At 38.5% G+C, this 22792-nt stretch overlaps 1 protein-coding gene across 8 annotated transcripts in view; it reads right to left on the bottom strand.

Annotated features, from left to right (window-relative positions):
* Positions 1–480: 480 nt before the first annotated feature.
* Positions 481–22792, bottom strand: part of RALGAPB (Ral GTPase activating protein non-catalytic subunit beta) — a 106875-nt gene continuing 84563 nt past the window's right edge. For 4 of the 8 annotated variants that reach the window (XM_063601124.1, XM_063601126.1, XM_063601127.1 and 1 more), the window contains 8 exons: positions 20919–21077; positions 16674–16839; positions 13869–13991; positions 12117–12253; positions 9355–9463; positions 8503–8581; positions 5046–5194; positions 481–4570 (listed from right to left, as the gene is read on the bottom strand). In XM_063601124.1, coding sequence (XP_063457194.1) covers positions 4377–4570; positions 5046–5194; positions 8503–8581; positions 9355–9463; positions 12117–12253; positions 13869–13991; positions 16674–16839; positions 20919–21077 — 1116 coding nt within the window. In that variant the 3' untranslated portion in view covers positions 481–4376. The remainder of the gene's footprint in view (positions 4571–5045; positions 5195–8502; positions 8582–9354; positions 9464–12116; positions 12254–13868; positions 13992–16673; positions 16840–20918; positions 21078–22792) is intronic. The other 4 variants (XM_063601125.1, XM_055104736.2, XM_003825882.5 and 1 more) reach the window with 1 other exon arrangement.

The raw sequence follows: 22792 nt of genomic DNA, 5'->3' as shown, positions 1-22792 counted from the left end.
CAAGTGGTCCATTCACTCCACTATGTGTGATCCAGGCCTGAAGGCACTCATCTGGCTCCAAGATGCCCTTCACAAAGGGGGCAGTGGGCGGCAGGGGATGATCTCTGCACCTCCCCCCTTTCCTGACTGTCTAGTCCTACTAGGGCTCAAATTTTCTGCAAGCAGAGGGCACAGCTGGCACTTTCTTGCTCCCGTAACATAAGCATCTATCTCCTCAGCAATTCGCAGCCCCTGAAAGGTGAGCCTCTATTGGCAGTGTTTTAATTATACAAGCTCCTTCCAGCAGAGAAGGCCAAATACTTTTCTTAAAATTAATCAAACTTTGAGTATTTCATGAAATACTCATTTAATGTCCATTTAAACTACAGATCTAAATTATAAAGGGCAGCCAAAGCCGAGCAGACATCCCCTGAAAGGGTAAAATTAACAGCACCTGTGTAGGAGTAAAGCCTCAGCCTGTATCCAAAAGCACACACAAAGTTATTAGATAAGAATCTCCTTAAAATTTAATTGACTAAATGTATTACATTCAATATTCCATGGGCTTCTTCTGGACAAAGGATCGGCATAAATACAAACAAACCTCTGGACCTTCTTCCCTAACCGACGAAGATGAAACAGGAGGCAAGGGGCACGGGCACGCCTTCATATTTACACTTTGCCTTTACTTTACAGTTCAGTGCCAGAAATATTTACAGAAAATACAATAAGAAAAAGATCATGTCTTGGCAACATACTGAAATTCATACAAACTGTATATATGATTTCAAGCAAATAATGATACTGCTTATTTTTTAGCCACAACTGCCAAGCCCTTCAGAGGAGAAAGATGTCTTGGTCACTATAAGAGATGAGGACTTGGGAAACTTGGTTTGCTTCAACAAGTATTTATTGGGCGCCTACTATATGCAAGGCACTGTGGAATCCCAAATTATACCTTTTCCCTCACCATTAAAAAAAGAAAAGCATCTGAAGAACATGAGTTGATATTCTGAGAAACACACTAGAAGTACATGGCTTCTTTAGCTACTAAGAAACCCACCGTTTGATTCCACATCGTACGGATAGACCACCTCCAATCTCTCCAACTCAGGAAAAGAGGCTGTCATGGAAATCTTTAAAACAGACCATATGACTCCAATGTCATTTCATGTAAACACAGCAATCAGTTCTTTTCAGGAAGAGAGAACCTGAATGGGCTTTAAAATGGTGAATAGAGAACTACTGCCAGCAGCAGTGTCAAATTACCTCCAATACATGTTTCTTTTTTTATTATTTATTTATTTATTTTTACCACCTACCACAAAACACATCTTTGAGCAAGGCTAACTTCCACTGTGGGTAAAGCTCCACCTTCCAGAAGAAATGAATACTCTTTAAGACTCTGCCTCTCTAGAACCCAGTCTGCAGAGTCTGACAAATGCTTCCCTAGTGTATGGAGAAGGTAACCGTTCATGAAGGCCTCATACACAGAACCTGCAGCAGGTAACTGACATTACTGGCCAAAGGTGTGGGTACTTGTATTCATCAATGAATCCAGAGGAAAATGGGCTGCTCTGAAATAAAGGATCTGGAAATGAAGGAAAATGTGCATGAGTATGCGAGTATGCGAGTGTGTGTGTGTGTGTGTGTGTGTGTGTGTCTGATTAGTCCTTTCAAAGGCCCAATGGATGGAAGAGGGTCTCAGGAGGAAGCCCTAGACAAAAAGGAAAGCTAGCTAAATAAGGAAAGGATTAACAAGGTAAAAGCCCTCCTCACTGTCCTCAGTGCTCCCAACCAGAGGGGAGGAGAAAAGCTCCCTCCTGCAACTTAAGAAGGCAGTAGAAGGGCAACCTTACTTACCACCTTCCTCTTCACAGAATGCCACACTCATCCACCCCCGGCATACCCAACAGATATAGCAACTGAACTGTTTAAGCCACAGACAAAAGTGGTCCTGGTTTCCCACCAGAGGCTAGAACATATGCTGGCAAATTTATCAATGGACTACTAAATATTAGTATTAGGTGCTAAATATGTTCCTCCAGTGCTATTCTACTCAAAGTGATTTTTAACACAGGCAGGTGGGTAAAAATAGTGACCATGAACTCAAATCCATACTAGTGAAAGAGCTAAGCGTTCTTCCCACTCCCTCTTTGGGCAGATGTTATTGTGAGCAGAAGGAACCAGCGCCTGGTAACGTATGGGTATCCCATATTCCACTGGCTCCGTACACACTGGGAGTTTCATGCCTTCAGGGGCTGCACATCCTTCCTTCCCTGGAAGACGAGGGAGTCTCCCAGATCACAAATGCATTCAACATGATTGTTCATGTATCAAATACATTGGAATTACAAGAAGTTGCCAGAATTTAGAGCTAACTCAAGGATCAGCAAGACCAACCCTCATACACACACACATACAGCACATTTTTCTGAAATTAACTATGCCAAAAGTAAAAGTTTGATCTGAAGAATCACACTGAAGAAGTACATCTACATCAGTTATTTTTAACCTCTGGAATGCTGTAAGTTACATATTAATTTATAGCCTTCTCTGCTCACTTCAACTAGAACAAGAGCCCATTTTCCCCTCAAAATGTCAATCTAGAATTACCTTGAAAGTTATTAAACCTCATCTTCTTCCTGTGAACTACTAGAACATTTTTAGGGTAGAATTTGCTCATCTTTATCCTATATGCCCTCTCCCATGTTACCATCTGGAAACATCAATTTATTGCCCAGCTTAAAAAGAAAATCAACTATTGAATAATACTATAACCTGAATGGAAACTGGAGTCATAGAAAGAGGAGGTTATCTTTACCTGAGCTTAAAACAAACATGAACAGGTTATGGCAAACTTTAAACCAAGAGCTGCTATGCCCATATTTCTTGCTTATAGATGACAAAATGCACATTTCTGGAATAAGAGACATTTGCACAGGGAATTAGGTCTCACACTATCCCCACTCCGTAAGTAAACCACCAAAACATCAAACCAAACAGATGGTTGTAGCTCTGACCCACAGTCAACTGACATCAGAGTTCAAGTGGGAAAACACCCCTTATACAACTGTGATCATTCCTCTTTGGACTTTAAATATCACGTATTTTCTTAAAATAATCTTACTAAAGAAGAAAGCACATGAGAATAGGATAAATGAGCAGTGTATACTGTAGCACTGTAACAGGAATCCTTGGATGTTCTGGGTCTGGCCACCTCAAAAGTTTTATCCCTGCAGAAAAGTAGCAGCGAGGTAATAGAAGTATTTCCAAAACCTGGCAGGGATCTGTTGGCTGGCAAAGTCCAGAAAACATGACAACAACAGCCATTTCTAACAGTAGCCACCCAAAGAGGTGGTCACTCATGTTTGTCAATTATGAGGAAATCCAGTAGTTCTCTGGGAGAGATCTGAATTAGTAGCGTTGAGAGGCTATTCCTGAACCCCATATTAGAATCCTTCACAAACTACTGCAGTTTGCTGCTTGGTCCTGAAATAAGAGACAATGGATGAAACCAAATAATTTTCAACCCTTATTGTGAATTTACATTTCTTTAAATAATATTTAATCAATGAATCACAAATATTTAACCTGTCATTATGTCACCCCGCTGGACAATAATGGAGAGAGTGGGGTATCACTGCTGTCTTATAACTTTTAACCCCACAAACTTTATTTGCATCCCCATTAAAGGACAAGGCCATGCTCCATTTCTGATCTGTTCCTGGGTCACTCAGAAACTGAGGCTTTCAGACAGATCTGTGCAGTGATGAGAAGGACAACTTTTTGAAATGTGGAGAAAAAAATATGACATCTTTTAATGTCAGGCTTCTTATCTGAGCAAAAAACATGTATCATCTTTTCTTTTTGTCAGTGTGACAGCTGGATGACAAGAAGACCTACAAGTGAGTAGAAGGCTGTGACTTCTTTCCTTCTCCTCCATGCTATCAACATGAGTCTTTAAATGTCCTGTAAGATTCTGAGATTTTAATTTTGAATACAACCTCCTAAAAAGTGAGGTATAAAACTATCTTCAACTTCTATATTGCAAATTTGTTGATACTACCAATGCACGTGTTTAACTGAGATGCATAAAAGCCTTTCTCCTCAAAAGGCTTATGTTTAACTAAAATTGTCACTTTTAAAAGAAAGTTTATGGCTAAAATGTATATCATCATTATCAGCAGGAGTATGATTGTGTCTGGGAGCCCATTTCACTAGATAGCCCAAAGTCTTCTATCAAATGGGTTATAATGTGTTTCTTCTATTCTGGTGATTAAACAGTAAGCTCTTGGGAGTGATTTGTTTTTATTTTTACAGTGATCACCTATCAAACTGTTCTGCTGTGTTATAGTTCCCAAACTGGAGTTCAACAGTCTTAGAAATTCAGTGGTCTAAGAACTGCAGTTCTTGAGTCCAACCTCCTGGAAAAGTGAAGTATAAAACTCTGGCTCCAGCTGCTTGTTCCGGTACTTGTTGACAATGTCGGTGATTTTCTGTTTCCGGCGGACATGGGGGGGACTGTAGGAGTCACTTTCCAGTCTCTTTCTTCTACAAATGTTAATTACAGTCTGCCTCACCAGAAAGCCTTGAAAATAGAGAGTTTTAAAATAAACGTTAGAAACTAGTCACTTACGTAGGTGAACTGTAAGTATTCAGGTGAACTATTCTCCACATACTCAAAACTATTTCATTCAATTTGCAAACTTCCCATCCCCAGAGAGATAGACATAGTGCTAAGATAAAACTGTCAGAAGAAACACACAATGACAAGGAAAAGGAGAATCAAAATCTATTCTAAAAACCTATTTTCTGTCCTGGATTACAAACAGCTATCTTCAATATTTTAATACTAGAAGTTAGTGAGGTTTTACTTATACTTACTAGATTAAGGACAGATTTAAAAAGAACAAAACATGCTCCCTTTTTAACAAGAGCCATACCATTTCCTACATGTGGAAGCTATTAATTATCACCATTTCCTCATTTTTACTTCTTTTTGGTTTATAAAAATGATAAAGAAAAAGAAAATTTAACTCTTCGGCCACATATGAAGACCTTACCAAGAGCTCGCCTGCTGACAATCATCCCATCCACAAGAGGGATGACCATATTAAATTTTCCAGTGGCACCTTGAATTTTTATCCGGAATAATCCAGTGTTTAAAGGGTGGATGAAGATGACAGGAACTTCTTTTTCAAGAGTTGTAGATCTTAAGAAAAGAAAATTTTTATCTCAGACACCCAAGAGTTGAAGTCCCCGAGACACCCAAGAGTTGAAGTCCCCCACATATAGCCTAAGATTACTAAAGGGACCTGTTGCTTGGCAGTGGTCTGAGAAAAGCCAAGGGGTCAGTGTGCTCAGAATCTGCTTTCTGGGAATCTATGCTGCTGCCCCCTATAACATCTGGTCCTAAAGGTCCATTACTGGGTCAAGCTTTCTAAGCTAACAGAAAGGAGCTGAAAAAATATATATGCTTGGAAAACCAATAGGGACACTGGGTGGAAGGAGAGGCCAAGAGTACTCTGCTGCATGGAGTTAAGAATTTAGCAACCAGCTATGGGACTTTCACTTTAGTTCCTCTTCTTGTAGGGAACAAAAGTGTGGCCGGCCAGAGTACAAGGAATTCCAGCATAGTCAAGGCTGATAATCCCAGAGGAGAAGCAGGAACACAGCTTCGGCCCATGACAGGAATCCCCGATATAATTTTTTTTCAGGGTGGGGAAGGACGTTGGGAGAGCCATTAATCTAAGCCAGCTGCAAATGTCCTTCTCGGCTATGGTGATAAATGGCCGCATTGTGGCAGGGCCAAAGCCCTCACAGCCTCTGGCCAGGCAGCAGATGCTAAAGTTGGCAACTGCTCCTATGGAGGGGCGAGTTACTCATTACACACTAGGGATAGGCCAACCCATCTAATATTACATGTTATTTGTGATGCTACATGTTGGGGTCTTTTTGCAACCCAGTGAGTTTTCTTTCTATATAGGTAAGGTGATTTTGGCCAAAGCAACACTGAATCAATCTTTCAAGACATTAAAAAAAAAAAAAAGAAAAATCAATCCTTGAGTAATTCTGTCCCCAAGACAAATTATAAACTTTGCTAATCTACCAATAAAATATACATTTTACTGTCAAATTGTATTACAACCTTTGACCTAAAAAGATGAAAACTTGAGAGGCCGAGGCAGGAGGATCACTTGAGCCCAGGAGTTCGAGACCAGCCTGGGTAACATGGTGATACCTTGTGCCCAGTTTTGTTTTGTTTTTTTAAATTAAAAAAAAAAAAGATGAAAACAACAAAGACAGTAAATGATAAGTAAGTCTCTTCTAATTAGTTCCAGAAAAGTCTACTCATGACTATTCTATAGTCTCTTCTTTAGCAAGTTAGTGTCATAAAGAAAAAAGGACTGTTCCAGATTAAAAGAGACTGAAGGAATTAAAACCAGATATATAGTTCTGGAGTGAATTCTTTACCAATTGTGAAGAATATTTTAGTAAAAATGAAGAAATTTGAATGTTGGCTATTAGATAATATTAAGAAAGTATTACTAACTTTATTATTGCGATGTTGTTTAGCTATCTGAAAAGTTTCTTACTTTTCAGATGCATACTGATGTATTTGGAACGTTAAGATATCTGTAATTTGTTTTAAAACACCAAAGCATATAAAACATGGAAGTTTTAAGAATGACTTGCCCTCTTTTAGAAGTTTAAAATGATAATGCTAAAATAAATCATCTTTACTGACTTCATTTCAACAACAATCACCTAACAATATTAGAATAAATTCATCTTATATGCAATTTGAATCAGCTCACATAACTAAAAGGAACTTAAAATATCAAGTTTCAGGGTAGCTCTGTGATGAGAGAGATGCAGGGTCAATGCATTTGGGGTCAAAGGCCTGGATTCAGGTAGCTTTCTCCTGCATTTACTGGATGTGTGATACTAAGGAATAACCTCTTTGAGCCTATTTTATCCCACTAGTAAAACGGAAAATAACTGTTGAACTCTTAGAGTTATAAACCAAAAACAAGTAAGCAAACCTTGAAAACTACAAAGCCTATACAAATACACTGTTACCATTCTTAGAATCAGATTATTCTCTTTTTATCCTTCTTGTGTATGGGCAGGTAAAACAAATTTTAACCCAATTATAAAGTATTACATTTTGCTTAGAAACATATTTCTGTTAATTAGCTCATATGATTTAGGATATTTTAACTGCTATTTGGCCACACTGTTTTGGCCAATTTAACTCCATTATTTCAATCTAATATTGCTACCCTACTATTACGGTCTTTATTAATATTTAATTGCCTCTACTTCTCCATTTTTCTTTTTGCTCTAGATAAATGTAAAATAGCAATTAATTATACTATTAAAACTCCTGCTAAAGCACCCAACATCACTAATCATCAGGGAAATGCAAATCAAAATCATAATGAGATAGCACCTCATTCCAGGTAGGATGGTTATTTTCAAAAAAACCAAAAGAAAACAAGTGTTGGCGAGAATGTGGAGAAAAGGGAATCCCCTTGTATGCTGTTGGTGGAAATGTAAACTGGTACAGCCACTGTGGAAAACAGTATGGTTCCTCAACAAATTAAAAATAGAATGTTCATATGATCCAGCAATCCCACTTCAGGGTGTATATCCAGAGGAACTGAAACCAGGATCTCAAAGAGATAGCAGCACTCCCATTTTCACTGCAGCATTCTTCACAATAGCTAAGACATGGAGGCAACCTAAATATCCATCAATGGACGAATAGACAAGGAAAATGTGGTGTACACATACAATGAAATATTATTCAGTCTTAAAATGGAAATCCTGCCATCTGCAACAACATGGGTGAATCTAGAGTACATTATGCTAAGGCAGGCACAAAAAGACAAATTCCACATGATATTACTTATATGACAAATCTAAAATAAACTCAGAGAAGCAGAGAGTGGAATTCTGGTTGTCAGGAACTGCAGGGAGGGAAAAATGTGGAGGTATTAGCCAAAAGGTGGTATAAAGTTTCAGTTATGCAGGATTAAGTCCTAAAGATCAACAGTATAGTACAGTGGCTACAGCTAATAATACAGTATTGTATACTTAAAAATTTGCTAAGAGGGTAGATCTTATGTTAAGTGGTTCTTATCACAAAATAATAATAATAATGAATTAAGTGGGCAGGAGAAAACTTCTGGAGATGGTAGAAGTGTTCAGGAATAGATTGCTGTGATGGTTTCATGCATATATACTTATCTCCAAGCTCATCAAGTTGTATACATTAAATACGTATAGCTTTTAGCAAGTCAATCAGTTATATTTCAATAAAGTGGCTTTAAAAAAATCCATGCTATAATAATTTGATAACCTTGTACATTGTATACAAACTTCTTTCTTTGATTTTTTGTTTTTATTTCTAGTTGTCTACAACTCTTTCGTTTCATAATTCCTTATTTATTAAGCTGCAATCAATATGTTAAAAAAAGACACGCTGATGAACTTCAAGCAAATAGAGTGTACCTCAGTGAAGTGCTACTATTTGCAGTAGTTTCCACACCAGTACTGATCTCTGTCATCAGCTCTGAGAGGGGAAAGTTTTCTGGAAGAAAATAATAGCATTACAATTAATATCTCCCTCATTTTCCCAAACAGATAATAGGAAATCTAATTTTCTAATCTCTTTACATAAGTGAGTGGCAAATATATGGACTGTGCTGTCCTGAAATATCATCTTAATTATTCTCTACAAATTAAAAAATTCTCTCTCAAGACATTTTTTAGCTAATTTCATCTAAAGCAAAGAGTTTTTAGAAAATATGTTCTGTGATCTTTGAGGGCTTGGTTGAAAAGTAACTATCACACTTTCCCACAAACTCTGGGCTGGATGGGATTTTAGGCCAAGTATATATTTCTAATGCTCTAATGTTGCTTATGTAAAAATCATGAGAAACTTACCCAGAGCGCAACTCTTAAGGACAAATTAAGCTTTATACTAAAACGAGACAGTAGGACATGTGGGTGGAGAGAGGGTAAGTGAAGTGCTTCCCCTTCCCCTTTCCAAAGGTCCTGGGATGACTGAGACCAACTGGCAACAAACCACTGACTGTGATGCCAACATGAATAGCCAAAAGCTTTGTATCTACTGGTCTCATCAAATCTTCACAACTATGAAAAAAGTACCAGGATTTAACAGAGGAGTAATCTAAGGCTTAAAGAAACTGAGTAGTGGAGCTGGGGTACAAACCAAGGCTTGCTAAACTCCAGGACTAGCTCCTGGCCACACAATGCTTATGTGCCCACTCCCTGTAGACATTTAGCAAGTCACTGTCATATATTGCCATTTTATTTATGGACAAAGTCCTCATACAGTACCTATATCATCATAGCGTTCCACCCAGACTACAGAAACTCTTGTCTCAGGTCCAAGGGGAGGAACAGGGCGACCCTGAGGCAGCTTCCTCATTCTGGAACTGGGACTGAGCTACATGAAGAAGAAGAAGACAGAGAGCGGGAAAAAGAACAGCAACAAAAAACTGGCTTAATAAAACTACCCAGTCATTCATTTGTCAAGGTGCTCAGTGACATAAGTATCAGGTCATGGAAAATCACTTTAGGAAAAAGTGTATACATTTGCAACAAAGCTCTTCTTTGGCTCCTGTTCATCAGTCTTAACCTAGGACAAGGCTTAAAATTGTCAAAGAAAAAAAAAAGGAAGGAATACTGAATAATTATAATTTGCATTAATAAAAACAAAATTTACACACAGTATCTTAATGAGGGCTTAAAAGATTTGAGTCTATCTCTGTTAGGGCCAGACAGCAGTACCCTTCCCCATCACAGCAACATCACTACTTGTCTGGGGATCCTAATCTCTAAAATGTCCCATCAGCAAGTTATTCCTAGATTCCAGACCAAATGTCTCCTACTGCAATTTATGCTTAATTCCTTTTTCTCATCAGTAGAAAGAAAAACGAGTTGTTTGGGCCTTCGTTACCATGCAGTGTGCTTCTGGCTTCCTGCCACCCTAATCAACTCTAAGTTTCACTGCAAGGTTAACAGGACTATGTGGCTCCGCTTTAGCAAACTGGTACCCTGAGCTGCACCTCTTTTGAGGCATGCAGCAGAGCTAAGTTTGTGCTAAAGCCCTAAACAAAGCTCATGTGTACAGAGGGAAGAATCTCATACTTGAGGTGAATTTTAAAATTAAAACTGCTTTATTAGCACAGAAATATACATGTCTTTACCAGATGACCAGAGTCCATGGCAAGTCCCCCCGGATAATTATATCTACTCTGACATTCACAGAAAATGGCCAGACCAAGAGATTTCTCCCAAACTAGTGACAGACATCTGGCCATATTCACAGACTACTTTCTTAGTATCAAGGTCCCTATTTAGCTTTGACTCTCTCTCTAACTGCTTCCATCTCTGACCTCTAGCCCTAGACTTAAAGAGCTCCTGTGATTAGGTCAGGTCTACTTGGAAAATCTCCCTTTTGATTAACTCAAAGTAACCCAATTAAACCCACAGGATCCCTTTGCCAAATAATGTAACATAATCACAGTTATCCTATCATAGTCACAAGTTCCACCCACACGCAAGGAGAGGACATTGTACACGGGCAAACGTCGCTGGGGGTTACCTTAAAATTTTGCCCAACACCCTGGCGTTTTTCCTGCAATCTTGCTAAACTCACCTCAATAGTTCTAGTGGATTTTTAAAAAGATTCCTGAGGGTTTTCTACTTACATGATCATGTCATCTGCAAATACATACACTTTTACTTCTTTGTTTCTAATCTTTATGTACTGTTTCCTTTTGTCTTATTTCTCTGTGTAGGCCCCTCCTCTATCATGTTGAACGTAAGTGGTGAGAATAGGCATCCTTGCCTTGTCCTCCACCTCAGAGGAAAAGCATTCAAGAATAATGTACAATGTATAAGTATAATGTTAGCTGTAGGTTTTTAGTAGATGCTCTGTATCAAGTTGAGAAAGTTCTATTCATAGTTTGCTGAGAACTTTTCTCATAAATGAGTACTGAATTTTTGTCAACTGCGTTTTCTCCATCTATTGAGATAACCATATGGTTTTGCTTTGTTTTTTTTGTTTGTTTGTTTGTTTTTAGTTTGTTAGTGTCTGCAAAGTACAGTATAAGTGAGAAACAAAAACATGGTGCTTTATCTGGGTTCTAAGGAATAACTATGCTGGCATTCAGAAAATGAGTATAAGGGCAGCTAATCACTGAATACTAGTTCTGTCCACAAATCTCAAATAAAAAAAAACTTTTAAAGTAAGTATTAGATTTGGCTAAAATCTTGCATTGCTATGCAATACTGACTGATCATCTCTAAACTGTATTCTGTAAAACCTTTTAAAAACTCCTGATTTTCAAATCAGTCTACTCCAGGGACTATTACACCACCCGGCATTTTTTTCCTAAATCAATTTTAAAGGTAAAAACCTCCCCGTATTCTCTTTTAAGCATACACTTACACTAAAAATAAATTTCACTGTGGAAGGAAGCTAACCTAAAATCCTGTACAATGGAAGAACACCTTTAGTCAAGCTGACACTTCTGTCTTTGTTATGATTTGTTCTAAGTCAATCTTCCTACACTTCTGACCTGATCACAGATAAAGAAGTAATATTGCTGATAAGGTAAGAAAAAAGATAAAGCAAAAAGCTCCTCTTGTAGTAGGTGCTGTGTTCCTCACTCAGAATATTTATCCATATACTGAGTTATTCTCCCTAATGTTCCTATTTTTATATGGTCAGACTTGTTTAAGATGAACATTGCAAGATTAAAGATAAAAAAACATGTAGTTACTGCAGTAACTTTAGTGGATATTTCAGGGACAAAATTAAAACCTAGGCTTAAAAAGGAACAGATGAGAGAATCAAGTACGGGACCAGAATGGTGAAATCAAGAGAAACCACAAAGGCTGTCTCAGAATGAACTATTTGTTACAGGCTGAAAAAGAGAAATTCGTGAGAATTTTATTTTAAAAAATTAAGTTACTAAGGAATCAGTACTCTGATATAAATACTCTCTGGGTTAAAAGCTTTTCAGGCAGGATTCTATAATTACCCTGATTTCACTACAAAATTTTGGAGACCTATCAACAAAGTAACTTACCCTCTGTGAGGAATTAAGATTGTCTGTATGATTGGGGAAAAGCTCAAGTGTCAGGGATGGCTGTTTCAGAATTCCTGGCATAAGATCCATATTTGAATCACTATCTTGGTCCGAGATGTTACTTTCCAATGAATCAGCTATGGGGTAAAGGAAAAAAAGCAACTATAATACATACCACTTATTTGGAGCAAGGCTGTTAAAACTAATTATGCTCACCAGTCTAACCTAAATCACTTAAACAAAGCATTGCTTCGAGAGCAAGGGCTGACAAACTTTTTTCTATAAAGGATCAAGTACTAAGTATTTTAGGCTTTGCTGGCTATACAGATCTCTCGCATATTCTTCTTTATATTTTATTTATAACCCTTTAAGAATGTAAAACCCATTCTTGGCGGCATTTGGCTTGTGCCACTGTGGTTTGCCAGCTCCTGCTCTAAAGGATAACCAAAATCAGACTAGAAAATATTTGACGTTTCAGATGTAGAATATAATAAATGCCATTATTACTCTCTGAATTATTTAGATTATATATTCAATCGTGTAGCATTGTGCCAAATAGGCACTGGGACATCCAGAAGCTACAGAAGATCTAGTCTCTGTGATTAAGAGCAATCTGGTTGGAGATAAGTACACAGAAAGTTATCCTCCACCCCATCCAAAAAAATCCCCAAATATCAGAAATAGGAGGAAGCTGAGTTGGAGTGGGCACAGTTGGCATAGGAGATGTTTCACAACAGGAGACAAAGACCCAATTGCAGGAGCTATAGAATAAGGACGAGGCTCTAGCTCTGGGAGGACTTGTCTGGTACTAACAGGCTGGGCCAGAGAAACCAGGCAGGTATGTCCCCAAAGAGGACGGACAGGTTCTGGCTTCTGGAATTATAAGTAGTAAACCAGAACCTTGACGGGAAGCCCAACAGCTGTTATAATTCAAACCTAAACCATGGAAGGTCCAACCTTCCAGGGACACAGCTGGCCCCAGAGAGTAAGACAGGGAGGGGCCTAGAGTGAGAAATCAAGGGTCCAAGTACAAAGGTTAGGCAGCTACCAAGGTAGGGCACAACAAAAGTCATTAGTCTGGAAATAAGACTGTGAAATCGTGATGTATAGTATCCCATCCTACAAATGATCTCAAAGAAGAAGGTGAAGTTTCCCACCTACTGCCAGACCACCTACTCGGTCAGGCATGAACAAACAGGCTTAATTTGCAAAGAGCAAAGGTTCTGGGCAAAATAAAACTGTGAGTTCAGACTAAGAAGTAATAATTACTCCCAATTCTTAAAAAGTCTTGGACCACCATCTTTTCTAGGCTGCTGAAGTTTCTCTTGCTCAGTGTTAGAAGAATGGCCATATGCTATCATGAGATACTTCCAGTTGTAGGATCCTAGGTGGTTCCATGCAAAGGCTCTCATATGGGAATAGAAAAGTAGGTGAGGGATCACTCGTAGAGAAAGAAATGAACTGGAAAATAAGCCTATGTATTGATTAATTAGATTAAAGAAAGCAAAATATCAGTTGAAATGGGATTCCTTCACTATTTAAAGATTATTAGAGGGTCAGTCTGCTTGTCTTTAACTACTTTCCATAAAAAAGTTAAGAGAAGACATCTTGTGCTTCTGCATATTGTTATAATGCCTTAGAAGCTAAAGAATGCCTTAGATCACTTCAAAATCTCTTCCAATGCAGTAATATCACACAACCCAGGAATATAAAAATAGATCCTAAAACAGGACCATGCAAAAATGATCTTACTTAAGGACTCCACAGGAGAAGGAACCACAAAAGCAATTTCTGTAAGGGCATCAGCATAATACAGCACCTTCTTCTGTCCATTGAAAATGCTAGCTCCAATATCTTCAGAGGAAATCACTTCTTCTGGGAAAAAGAAACACTACATTACCGCTTCAAAAAGTAGGAAAAAACCAGTATCATCTTGCTACATGAAATGTTAACTGGTTAATAAAGTGATAAATAGAATATATGTTTTCAACAAGAACCAATTAGTATGAAAGAATAAAATATAATGCTTATTAGATGTCTTTATTTTTAAATAATAAAATCTTAATTTCATAATTTCTGAAACGACTGTATATCAGACCACTTCTGATTAGCAGGGCTTTTAACTCAAGTGTATGAAGCAGATTAAGGGAGCAGTCCTTTGGATCCAGTAAATAAATAATCAAAAGGAAGACCATCCCAGTCCCTCAGAAGGGAGTTGGGCCAGAGAGACAGGCAGGCAGGCAGGCAGGCAGGCAGGCAGGCAGGCAGGCAGGCAGGCAGGCAGGCAGGCAGGCAGGCAGAGAGAGAGAGAGAGACAGAGAGAGAGAGAGAGGGGGGAAGAGGAAGAAGAAGAAGAAGAAGGGAGGAGGAGGAGGAAAAGAGGAGGAGGAAGAGGAGGAGGAGGGAGGAAGAGACAGAGAGAGAGAAGAAGAGAGAGAAGAGAGAGAGTGCACATGTGCGTTATCTCTGGACTCTTGCTTTTAAGGCATTTCTATCCCTGGTCTCTCTCTATGGCTCCTCAAGTTGGCCTATGTTCCACCTTCCTCAATGGTCAGTGACACTGTATAAAAATGTACAGCCAGTTTTAGTAATAGTATCTGCTCTAAGCCAGGAAGACTGAATTAACAAAAGAAACATTCATGAGAGCTATATAGTTCTCAATTAAAATGAACTCAGTGTCCTACTAGCAATACATAAAAGACCAACAATCGGACCAAAAATTGGAAAGGGGAAATGGACAAGTACTTCTCAGGGAAGAAATAAAAATATGATAAGATATGCTCAACCATTATTAAAAATTAAAAATTTCTCACCAAAAAAATTGGAAGATACCTAATTCTGGTGAAGGTATGGCAAATAGGAAGCTTTAGACAAGAGGTTAGCAAACTTTTTCTGTAAAGGACCAGACAGATAACATTTTAGGCTTTGTAAGCCACAGGGTCTTTGCCACAACTACTCGATTCTGTCATTGTAGCATGAAAGCTGTCATAGACAATGTGTAATCTAGAGTGTGACCGAGTTCCAATAAAACTTTATTTACAAAAACAGGGCTTTAGTTTTCTGACTCCTGGTGTGGGCTCCGGGCAGGCACTTTGTATCTGATGTAGTAGATGCTGTGGTTACTATCCCAATAGCCACTCTATCCACCCCTATTCTGCAGCAGGCAAAATGTGCAGGTGGGACTGACCTCTGATACTAGTTCTAGCTTGTCTGTATCTCTCTACCAGAGTCATTCTATCTTTCTTGCCATAAGGACAGGCTTGGGATAGTCTAATCGGCATATAGTTCCGGATTCGGGGAGTAGGGAGTTCTGAGATCTGGCTAATCTCTCCTCTTCAGGCTGCTGTGGTATGTGAATGTAAAGCCTGGAATTGCCTTTCTGCACTATTAGAGAAGCCAGGCTGGGGACAAAGCCAAAATATGGAGAGCAAAGCTAAAGGAAAATTGTAAAGAAATAAAACAGGAATGCTAATCAAATGACACCAAAAACTTAACCAACCTCTGGAATTTTCAGTTACATGGGCAATAAATTATCTTTAAAATCTAAGGCAGTTTGGGTCACGTTTTCTGATACTTGCAACTGATATATTTATCAAAAGGAAAAATGTGCACTGGGCATAGGCATTATCCACTTTAGAGAGGTAACACTAACTTTCCAGTGACCTCAGGAGCCCAGGAACAGAAAGCATTAGCCAGGTGGGGCAAAGGTCTTAAGTTTAAGTTTATACTGGCTCTGCTACTTGTTATCCTGATTACAGTTCCTCAGAGGATCTGAGGGGATGGGCAAGAATCCTCACAGATGGTCAGCTGTTTACTACAAAGGTTTTGGTATAATATCCCAAGAATATAACCTTTAAGTGTGACTGTTTTGATAGCCACAGTTGATAAAACACACTGGTTAATAGAAAACTACTTATTAGACAAAACATGCTTGTTAGGAAGCTGTATTGTTTGTATGGATGACCTATATTACACCATTTGTATAGAAAATTGAATCTTATGCATATTATAAAAAAGGAACTTATCAGCATTGTAATAAGCCCGTCATTTTGTATTAACTCTATCATTATGTGTATATATATCTTTCATATACACTGAAAATGTCTAGAATATATAAACTGTTATTAAGTTACCCTGTCAGGACTGGGATTAGGGGAAGGATACTTTTCCTCTATATACCTCTGTTTAGTTTTTAGAGACAGGGAGTTGCTCTGTCACCCAGGCTGTCATGCTGTGGCATGATCATAGCTCCAATCCCTGGCCTCAAGTGATCCTCCCACCTCAGCCTCCTGAGCAGGTAGGACTACAAATACATGGCCCTCAAGCCTAGAAATGTTTTCATTTTTTGTAGAGATGGTGTCTCGCTATGTTTTCCAGGCTGGTCTTGAACTCCTAGCCTCAGTCGATCCTCCCACCTTGGCTTCTCGAAGACAGGCATGCGCCACTGCACCCAGCCTGGTTTTGTATTTTTAACAAGACTATAAATCACAGTAAAGGGGGAAGAAAAAAACAAGACAAACAAGAAACAACTGACATTTGAAACACTGTGAGTTTTACCTTGTTGAGATCCTTCACCATCATCACAACAATTAATAGACCAACTGGTAGAAACATGCCCAGTCCAACCAGGGTGTCTGCCCACATCTACTGACCAGCCAAGGGAAAGCAAAAATTCTAGGAAATGTGGCTGAACAGTTCTGGAAGACTCCACATTCTTTAAAATCTGAAATACATACCAATCATCAGCTATAATGAAGGAAACAAAAATAATATATCAAAATAAATCTTCATAAAAATTGGTTAGTTTTGAAGCTTCTGACAAATCATGTCCAAGCTCAGAATAAATTTGAGGATATATCACTATAGAGAAAAATGCATTCTCCAGAGTTAGACAGATTTGGATTGGCTGAGCCTTGGGCAAGTTTCTTAACCCCACTGCCTCAGTTTCTTAATCCATAAAGTAGAGATAATAACAATGGTTGTGAAGTAATGCAAGAAAAGCCCTGAGCTCTCTTCCTGGCAAAACAATTACTGAACCAGGCATGTTTACTAAAAGACACTATGTCCCTGCCTTCACAGAGTTTACTGTCTGGTTAATGAGAAACATTACATAGGTATGCAATTATTTAACTATAAATCTTGATAAATGCTACAAAATCTACTAAAATTCAATAAACATTAGGTGTAATTAATAAATGAGTATGAAAATATCCTTTTCTTAGGCCAAAGAAGAGAATTCCAGGAAAAATGAAGTGGCCAGAAAGTTCTCTCCTCTTCACTAAGCACTAAATGTAATGCGTGGGGTTTCTACTGGCCTCACAAAGAGTCCCTCATTCTAAAACAGTGCTTCTCATCTAGGGGTGATTTTGCTCTTCAGCGGACATCCAACATTTGGAGACATTTTTGGTTGTCATAACTGGTGAGGCACACTACAAATATCTAGTGGTAGAGGCCAAAGATGCTGCTAAATGTTCTAAAATACACAGGACAGCCCCCATAACAAAGAACTTATCTGGCCCAAGATGGCAATAGTGCTGCTCTTGAAAAACTCACTTTTAAAGGAAGGAAACTAAGAAATTCCCTTGCAAATGAAAAATAAAAGGGGGAGGGTAGAGAGCAGAGTATATCAAAATCATCTGGGAAATCTCCTAAAAATAAGGTTCTCTTCGCCTGCTCTAGACCTTCTACATTAAAATCAGTGAAGGCGGAATCCTGGAATCACTATTTCTAAAAATTCCTCCAAATGACTGTGATGCAGCCAGTCCACAAATCACTGATGTCATTCATACAATGCTAATCTATACCAAGATCATACAGAGGCCCGTGAAAGTCAAAATACAGGAAGTTACATTCATTACATCTGACCCACTGCAAATCATCTCAAGGTCATTACCTCTTAAACACAAAACCAGACTATTTTTTTTTTCTTTTGAGACGGAGTCTTGCTCTGTCGCCCAGGCTGGAGTGCAGTGGCGCAATCTCTGCTCACTGCAAGCTTCACCTCCCGGGTTCACGCCATTCTCCTGCCTCAGCCACCCGAGCAGCTGGACTACAGGCTCCCGCCACCACACCCGGCTAATTTTTTTGTATTTTTAGTAAAAACGGGTTTTACCTGTTAGCCAGGATGGTCTCGATCTCCTGACCTCGTGATCCGTGCGCCTCGGCCTCCCAAGTGCTGGGATTACAGGCATGAGCCACCACACCCAGCCTAAAACCAGTCTCTTTTGAAGTGAACCTATTTAGTTTACCCATATCCCTTCACATTCTTATGGATGCCAAGAAACTGACTTAACAACCATTTCTAGTTTTTGCAATTCAAATTTTTATCTAGAAGTAAAACTTTTAAGTAAACAATTTTTGAAAATTTAGTCAAGAAGCAATAAGTGAATCAAATTCAACTTTCATGCCACTTGCTGGCAGACAGAAATTAATCTTAATCTACCCTGTGGCTAGGGAAGGCAGGTCTTAGACATTCCAAAGGAGATCTCAGGAAATCTTCATTAATTCCTAGTCACCCTCAGCTTCTAAAAAGCTAAGGAAACTGAACTGGGTTAGGAGGTGCCTCAAGGATTTGTGTCTTCTTGTACAGGCAGGAGAAAAGTGGCTCCATTATTCTTATACAAAACAATGCACTGATTTGCTGCAAAACAGATCCCCACCTCCATAATTAATCCAATTTTACTGAGCTTCTTCTAAAACACTTGACTCCATCGGTCTCATCTCTAGCTACCACCAGCCCACCTTCTCTTAAGCTCCAAGCATATTAGACCCCATAATGAAATTCATGAAGAAATGCTCTCTTTACCCTGAAGAATTTACAGGTTATTATTATTTTGTCAGTGACAATCTGCTTCTACCTCCTTACCTACAGTTAAGGTACACCTTAAATACCAGCTAGAATATCTTTTCCTCCAGGCCACCTTCTTAAAACCAGATTAGGTTTTCCTGCTATGGCTCCTATAACATGCTTTAATGACCCTATTAACACCCTTTACAATGGTTGTTTGCTTATTTAATCATCTGCCTTCCCTTCTATGCAGTAGTTTTAGGGGGCCAGAAATCTTGTAGATTTTGTTCAGCACTATAACCCTGGTACCTAACAACAGACACTTCTTAACTTTATTGACTCAATAACAAAAAAAAAACTTTCTCATAAATCAGTGTTCTTTTCTAGGAGCTCACAAATCATTTGAAACAGTGCTTCTAGTGTAAACATTTGGAAACTTTGGTAAATTTCTTTAGGCATGCTAATTTGATTAGCTGATTGTCTTTAAATGACTACAGTAAAATTCCAGGATCATGTAGTCACAGTGCCCTACACATCTGAATACTACATTTTACAAGTCTTCCTTCGGCTCTTTCCTAGTAACAGTCAGTAACTTCCTGCCTATTCCATATTTCAATTATTCCTTTCCAAAAAGCACTTCAAGTCTCCTGCCATTTTGCTCTCAGTTTTCCATTCTCACCTATCTTACATTTTTCTTCGTCCTTCTCTTAGTCTCTTTGTTCCACGTATCCAGGTATGTTTTACTTAGACCTTCTGTATTGTTTTGTTTTGTTTTTGAGATGGAGTCTCACTTCTTCGCCCACGCTGGAGTGCAATGGTGCAATCTCGGCTCACTGCAACCTCTGCTTCCCGGGTTCAAGCAGTTCTCCTGCCTCAGCCTCCCAAGCAGCTGGGACTACAGGTGCCTGCCACCACGCTGGCTAATTTTTGTATTTTCAGTAGAGACAGGGTTCCACCATGTTGGCCAGGCTTGTCTTGAACTCCTGACCTCGGGTGATCCATCCGCCTCGGCCTCCCAAAGTGCTGGGATTACAGGCGTGAGCCACCGCACCCGGCCAGTCCTTCTGTTTTTCTCCTTTATTTCAGGTGTTATTTCTCCCACTGCACACTATGCATTCCTCAACTGAAATGATTTGCTTCTGAAATTACTAGGAAGGTGAGCTGCTTCTCAAAAAGGAAACTGTTACTCACTTCTATATCCTGGGACGCTGAGCCACAGGGAAGATGTTCCATAAATATTTGTTGCTATTGTTTTATTCTTCTTGAGCCTTACTTTAACTTTTATGACTAACCTTCGTTATTTCAGTTTCTTTTGTCTTGTGAATCTGAATTCCTTAAGGGGAAGAAAGATATCCTACAGCTCCTATTTAAATCACATTCCTTAAGGGTCAAAAGACTCAGGACTCCAAGCATCATAGTTTTCATTAATTCTGTTTTCAAACTGGTTCATAGCAAGTCTTTAGGCATCAAGTACAAAATACTTCTTACCATAGACAAGTGCATACCATGTAAAATTCTGTATATGAAAATGAAACTTTTTAAGGAATGTGAGTCTCCCTCAAATTATCATGCCTAGAAAGGCACTTTTTTGATAGCAGTCACATCTCACTCCCGCTTGAGCTAAGTAATCACTTTGAAGCTGCGTGCTATATGGACTCTAGACTGCGTGTCACCACCAACAGTTCATTAGCTAATCTAACAGTGCTGGACACCATAGCTCATATCCTACAGTTCAATAATTTATATCCACTCATTAATCAATGTTATTTCTGTAAACCAATGAGAAGTCCTGAAAAACAACTTTTGTAATTGCCTACTCTCCTGACTCATCCTTTTTATCTTTAAAAACTTGAGCCTCTCCTTTGTTCTTGGAAGCACTTTCCAGCACTTCCCAGGCTGCAGTCCTCAACTCTGGCCCAAATAAACTCTCCATATTAATTTTGCCTCAATTTTTTTCTTTAGACGTGTATTTATAGCACAAAAACATACCAAAAAAAAAAATTCGTAACTCTTACCTCTTGGTTCGTTTTCTGACCTGGCTTCATATAGAAAATAAAAACTGTGTCAAAAGGACGACATGGCAAGAGATCCAGATACCCAATGTCATCAAAAAATCCAGGTATCGTGGAATCAAGTGCAATAAGGTGAGGAGGTAGACGACTATTTGCAGGTTCCTGCCACCAAAAGAAGAAAGGAGCAATTATTACCTATTTTCTTTCATTGTTATAATTATAAAAACAATACTTGCTCATGGTTTAATAAAAATAAAATTAAAAAATATAGAATGGTAGGAATAAACACAACCATAATCCTAAACTAAAGAAACTATTTAACATACTTCCTTTTAGTTCTTTTATTTGCCTCTTTTTAAGTTAAAGACAACTGAGATTATATTGTGTATATAATTTTTGGATCCTGTTTTCTCTATAATATTGTGCTTTCTAGAACTTACTTTTAATGTACTTTTTTTCTCATTCATTACTGGTGAAATGCAAAATGGTACAGCTACTTTGGAAGACAGTTTGGCAGTTTCTTACAAAGCCAAACACAGTCTTACCATGCAATGCAGCAACTGCACACCTTGGTATTTTCCCACAAACATCCACACAAAAGCCTGCACACAAATGTTTATAGCAGCTTTATTCATAATAACCAAAACGTGGAAGCAATCAAGATGTCTTTCAATAGATAAAGGGATAAATCAACTGTGGTACATCCATACAATGGAGTATCACTCAGCAATAAAAAGAAATAAACCACCAACCCAAAAAGACACATTAAATGCATACTGAATGAAGAAACCTTAAATGCATACTGATAAAAGTGAAAAAAGCCAGTGTGACAGGACTACATACTGTATGATTCCAACTATATGACATTCTGAAAAAGGTAAAACTATAGAGAAACAGTACAAAGACCAGTGGCTGCTAGGTGTTGAGTGAGGAGTGAAGAGGGAGGGATGAATAGGTGGAGTACAGGGGATTTTTAGGGCAGTAAAACTATTTGTACAACTGATGGTAGACACATGTCATTATACACTTGTCAAACCCCAGAGACCTGTACAGCACAGAGTGAACCCTATTGTAAATCACCGACTTCGGTTAGTAATGCACCAATACAGGTTCATCAGTCACAACAAATGCACCACATCAATGCAAGATGTTGATAACAGGGGAAACTGGGCTGTGGGGAAGGTGTATGACAGCTTTCTACCCTTTCTGCTCAATTGTTCTGAAAACCTAAATCTTCTCTAAAAAAATTAAGTCTACACATTTTCCAAAAATGCATTTTTGTTTTGTTTTCCTCTTAATCCCCTATCTTCTTTGAGATCTTGATCTTGCCAAACAAGGTTTTGCTAACCATAGTATATCTTTCAGGAAAGCATCCTCCAGAGAAAGCAAGAATGACTGTCTTTCACACTGGCAAGGATTGTGAGTCTAGCCTTCTAGTCAATTACATAACATTCCTAGCAAGGTCTAGGGCAATATTCTATAATAAAAGACATTAATATTTCTGCAGTCAAACATAAGTGTATTCACACTAAGTGACATAAAACTACAAACAGCCTCATGTCAATTCAGGTCCAATTTTGCCACTAAATGAATTTACTACAAATATATAAAAAATTTTCCAGTTTTCAGTTTTTACTTTGAAATCATGGAAAAGGAACTGTGGACCTGAAGCATGTTGCAATACACCTTGTAGATCAGAATGTCCCCATTCTTCTTTTTTTTTTAAAGTAAGGTATTTCCTCAGCTTGTTCTTCTGTGTGATCTTCTAATCCAGGAACATAACACATACATATTTTATATCTCTTAATAATTGTTAAAAGTTTCTTCCTCTAGGTCTTGTACATAGTTTGTTAAGGTAACTTTTGTCAATATCACAG

The sequence above is a fragment of the Pan paniscus genome, chromosome 21 (assembly GCF_029289425.2).
Source record: "Pan paniscus chromosome 21, NHGRI_mPanPan1-v2.0_pri, whole genome shotgun sequence".
NCBI lineage: Eukaryota > Metazoa > Chordata > Mammalia > Primates > Hominidae > Pan > Pan paniscus.
This window is presented reverse-complemented; position numbering and strand designations above follow the sequence as displayed.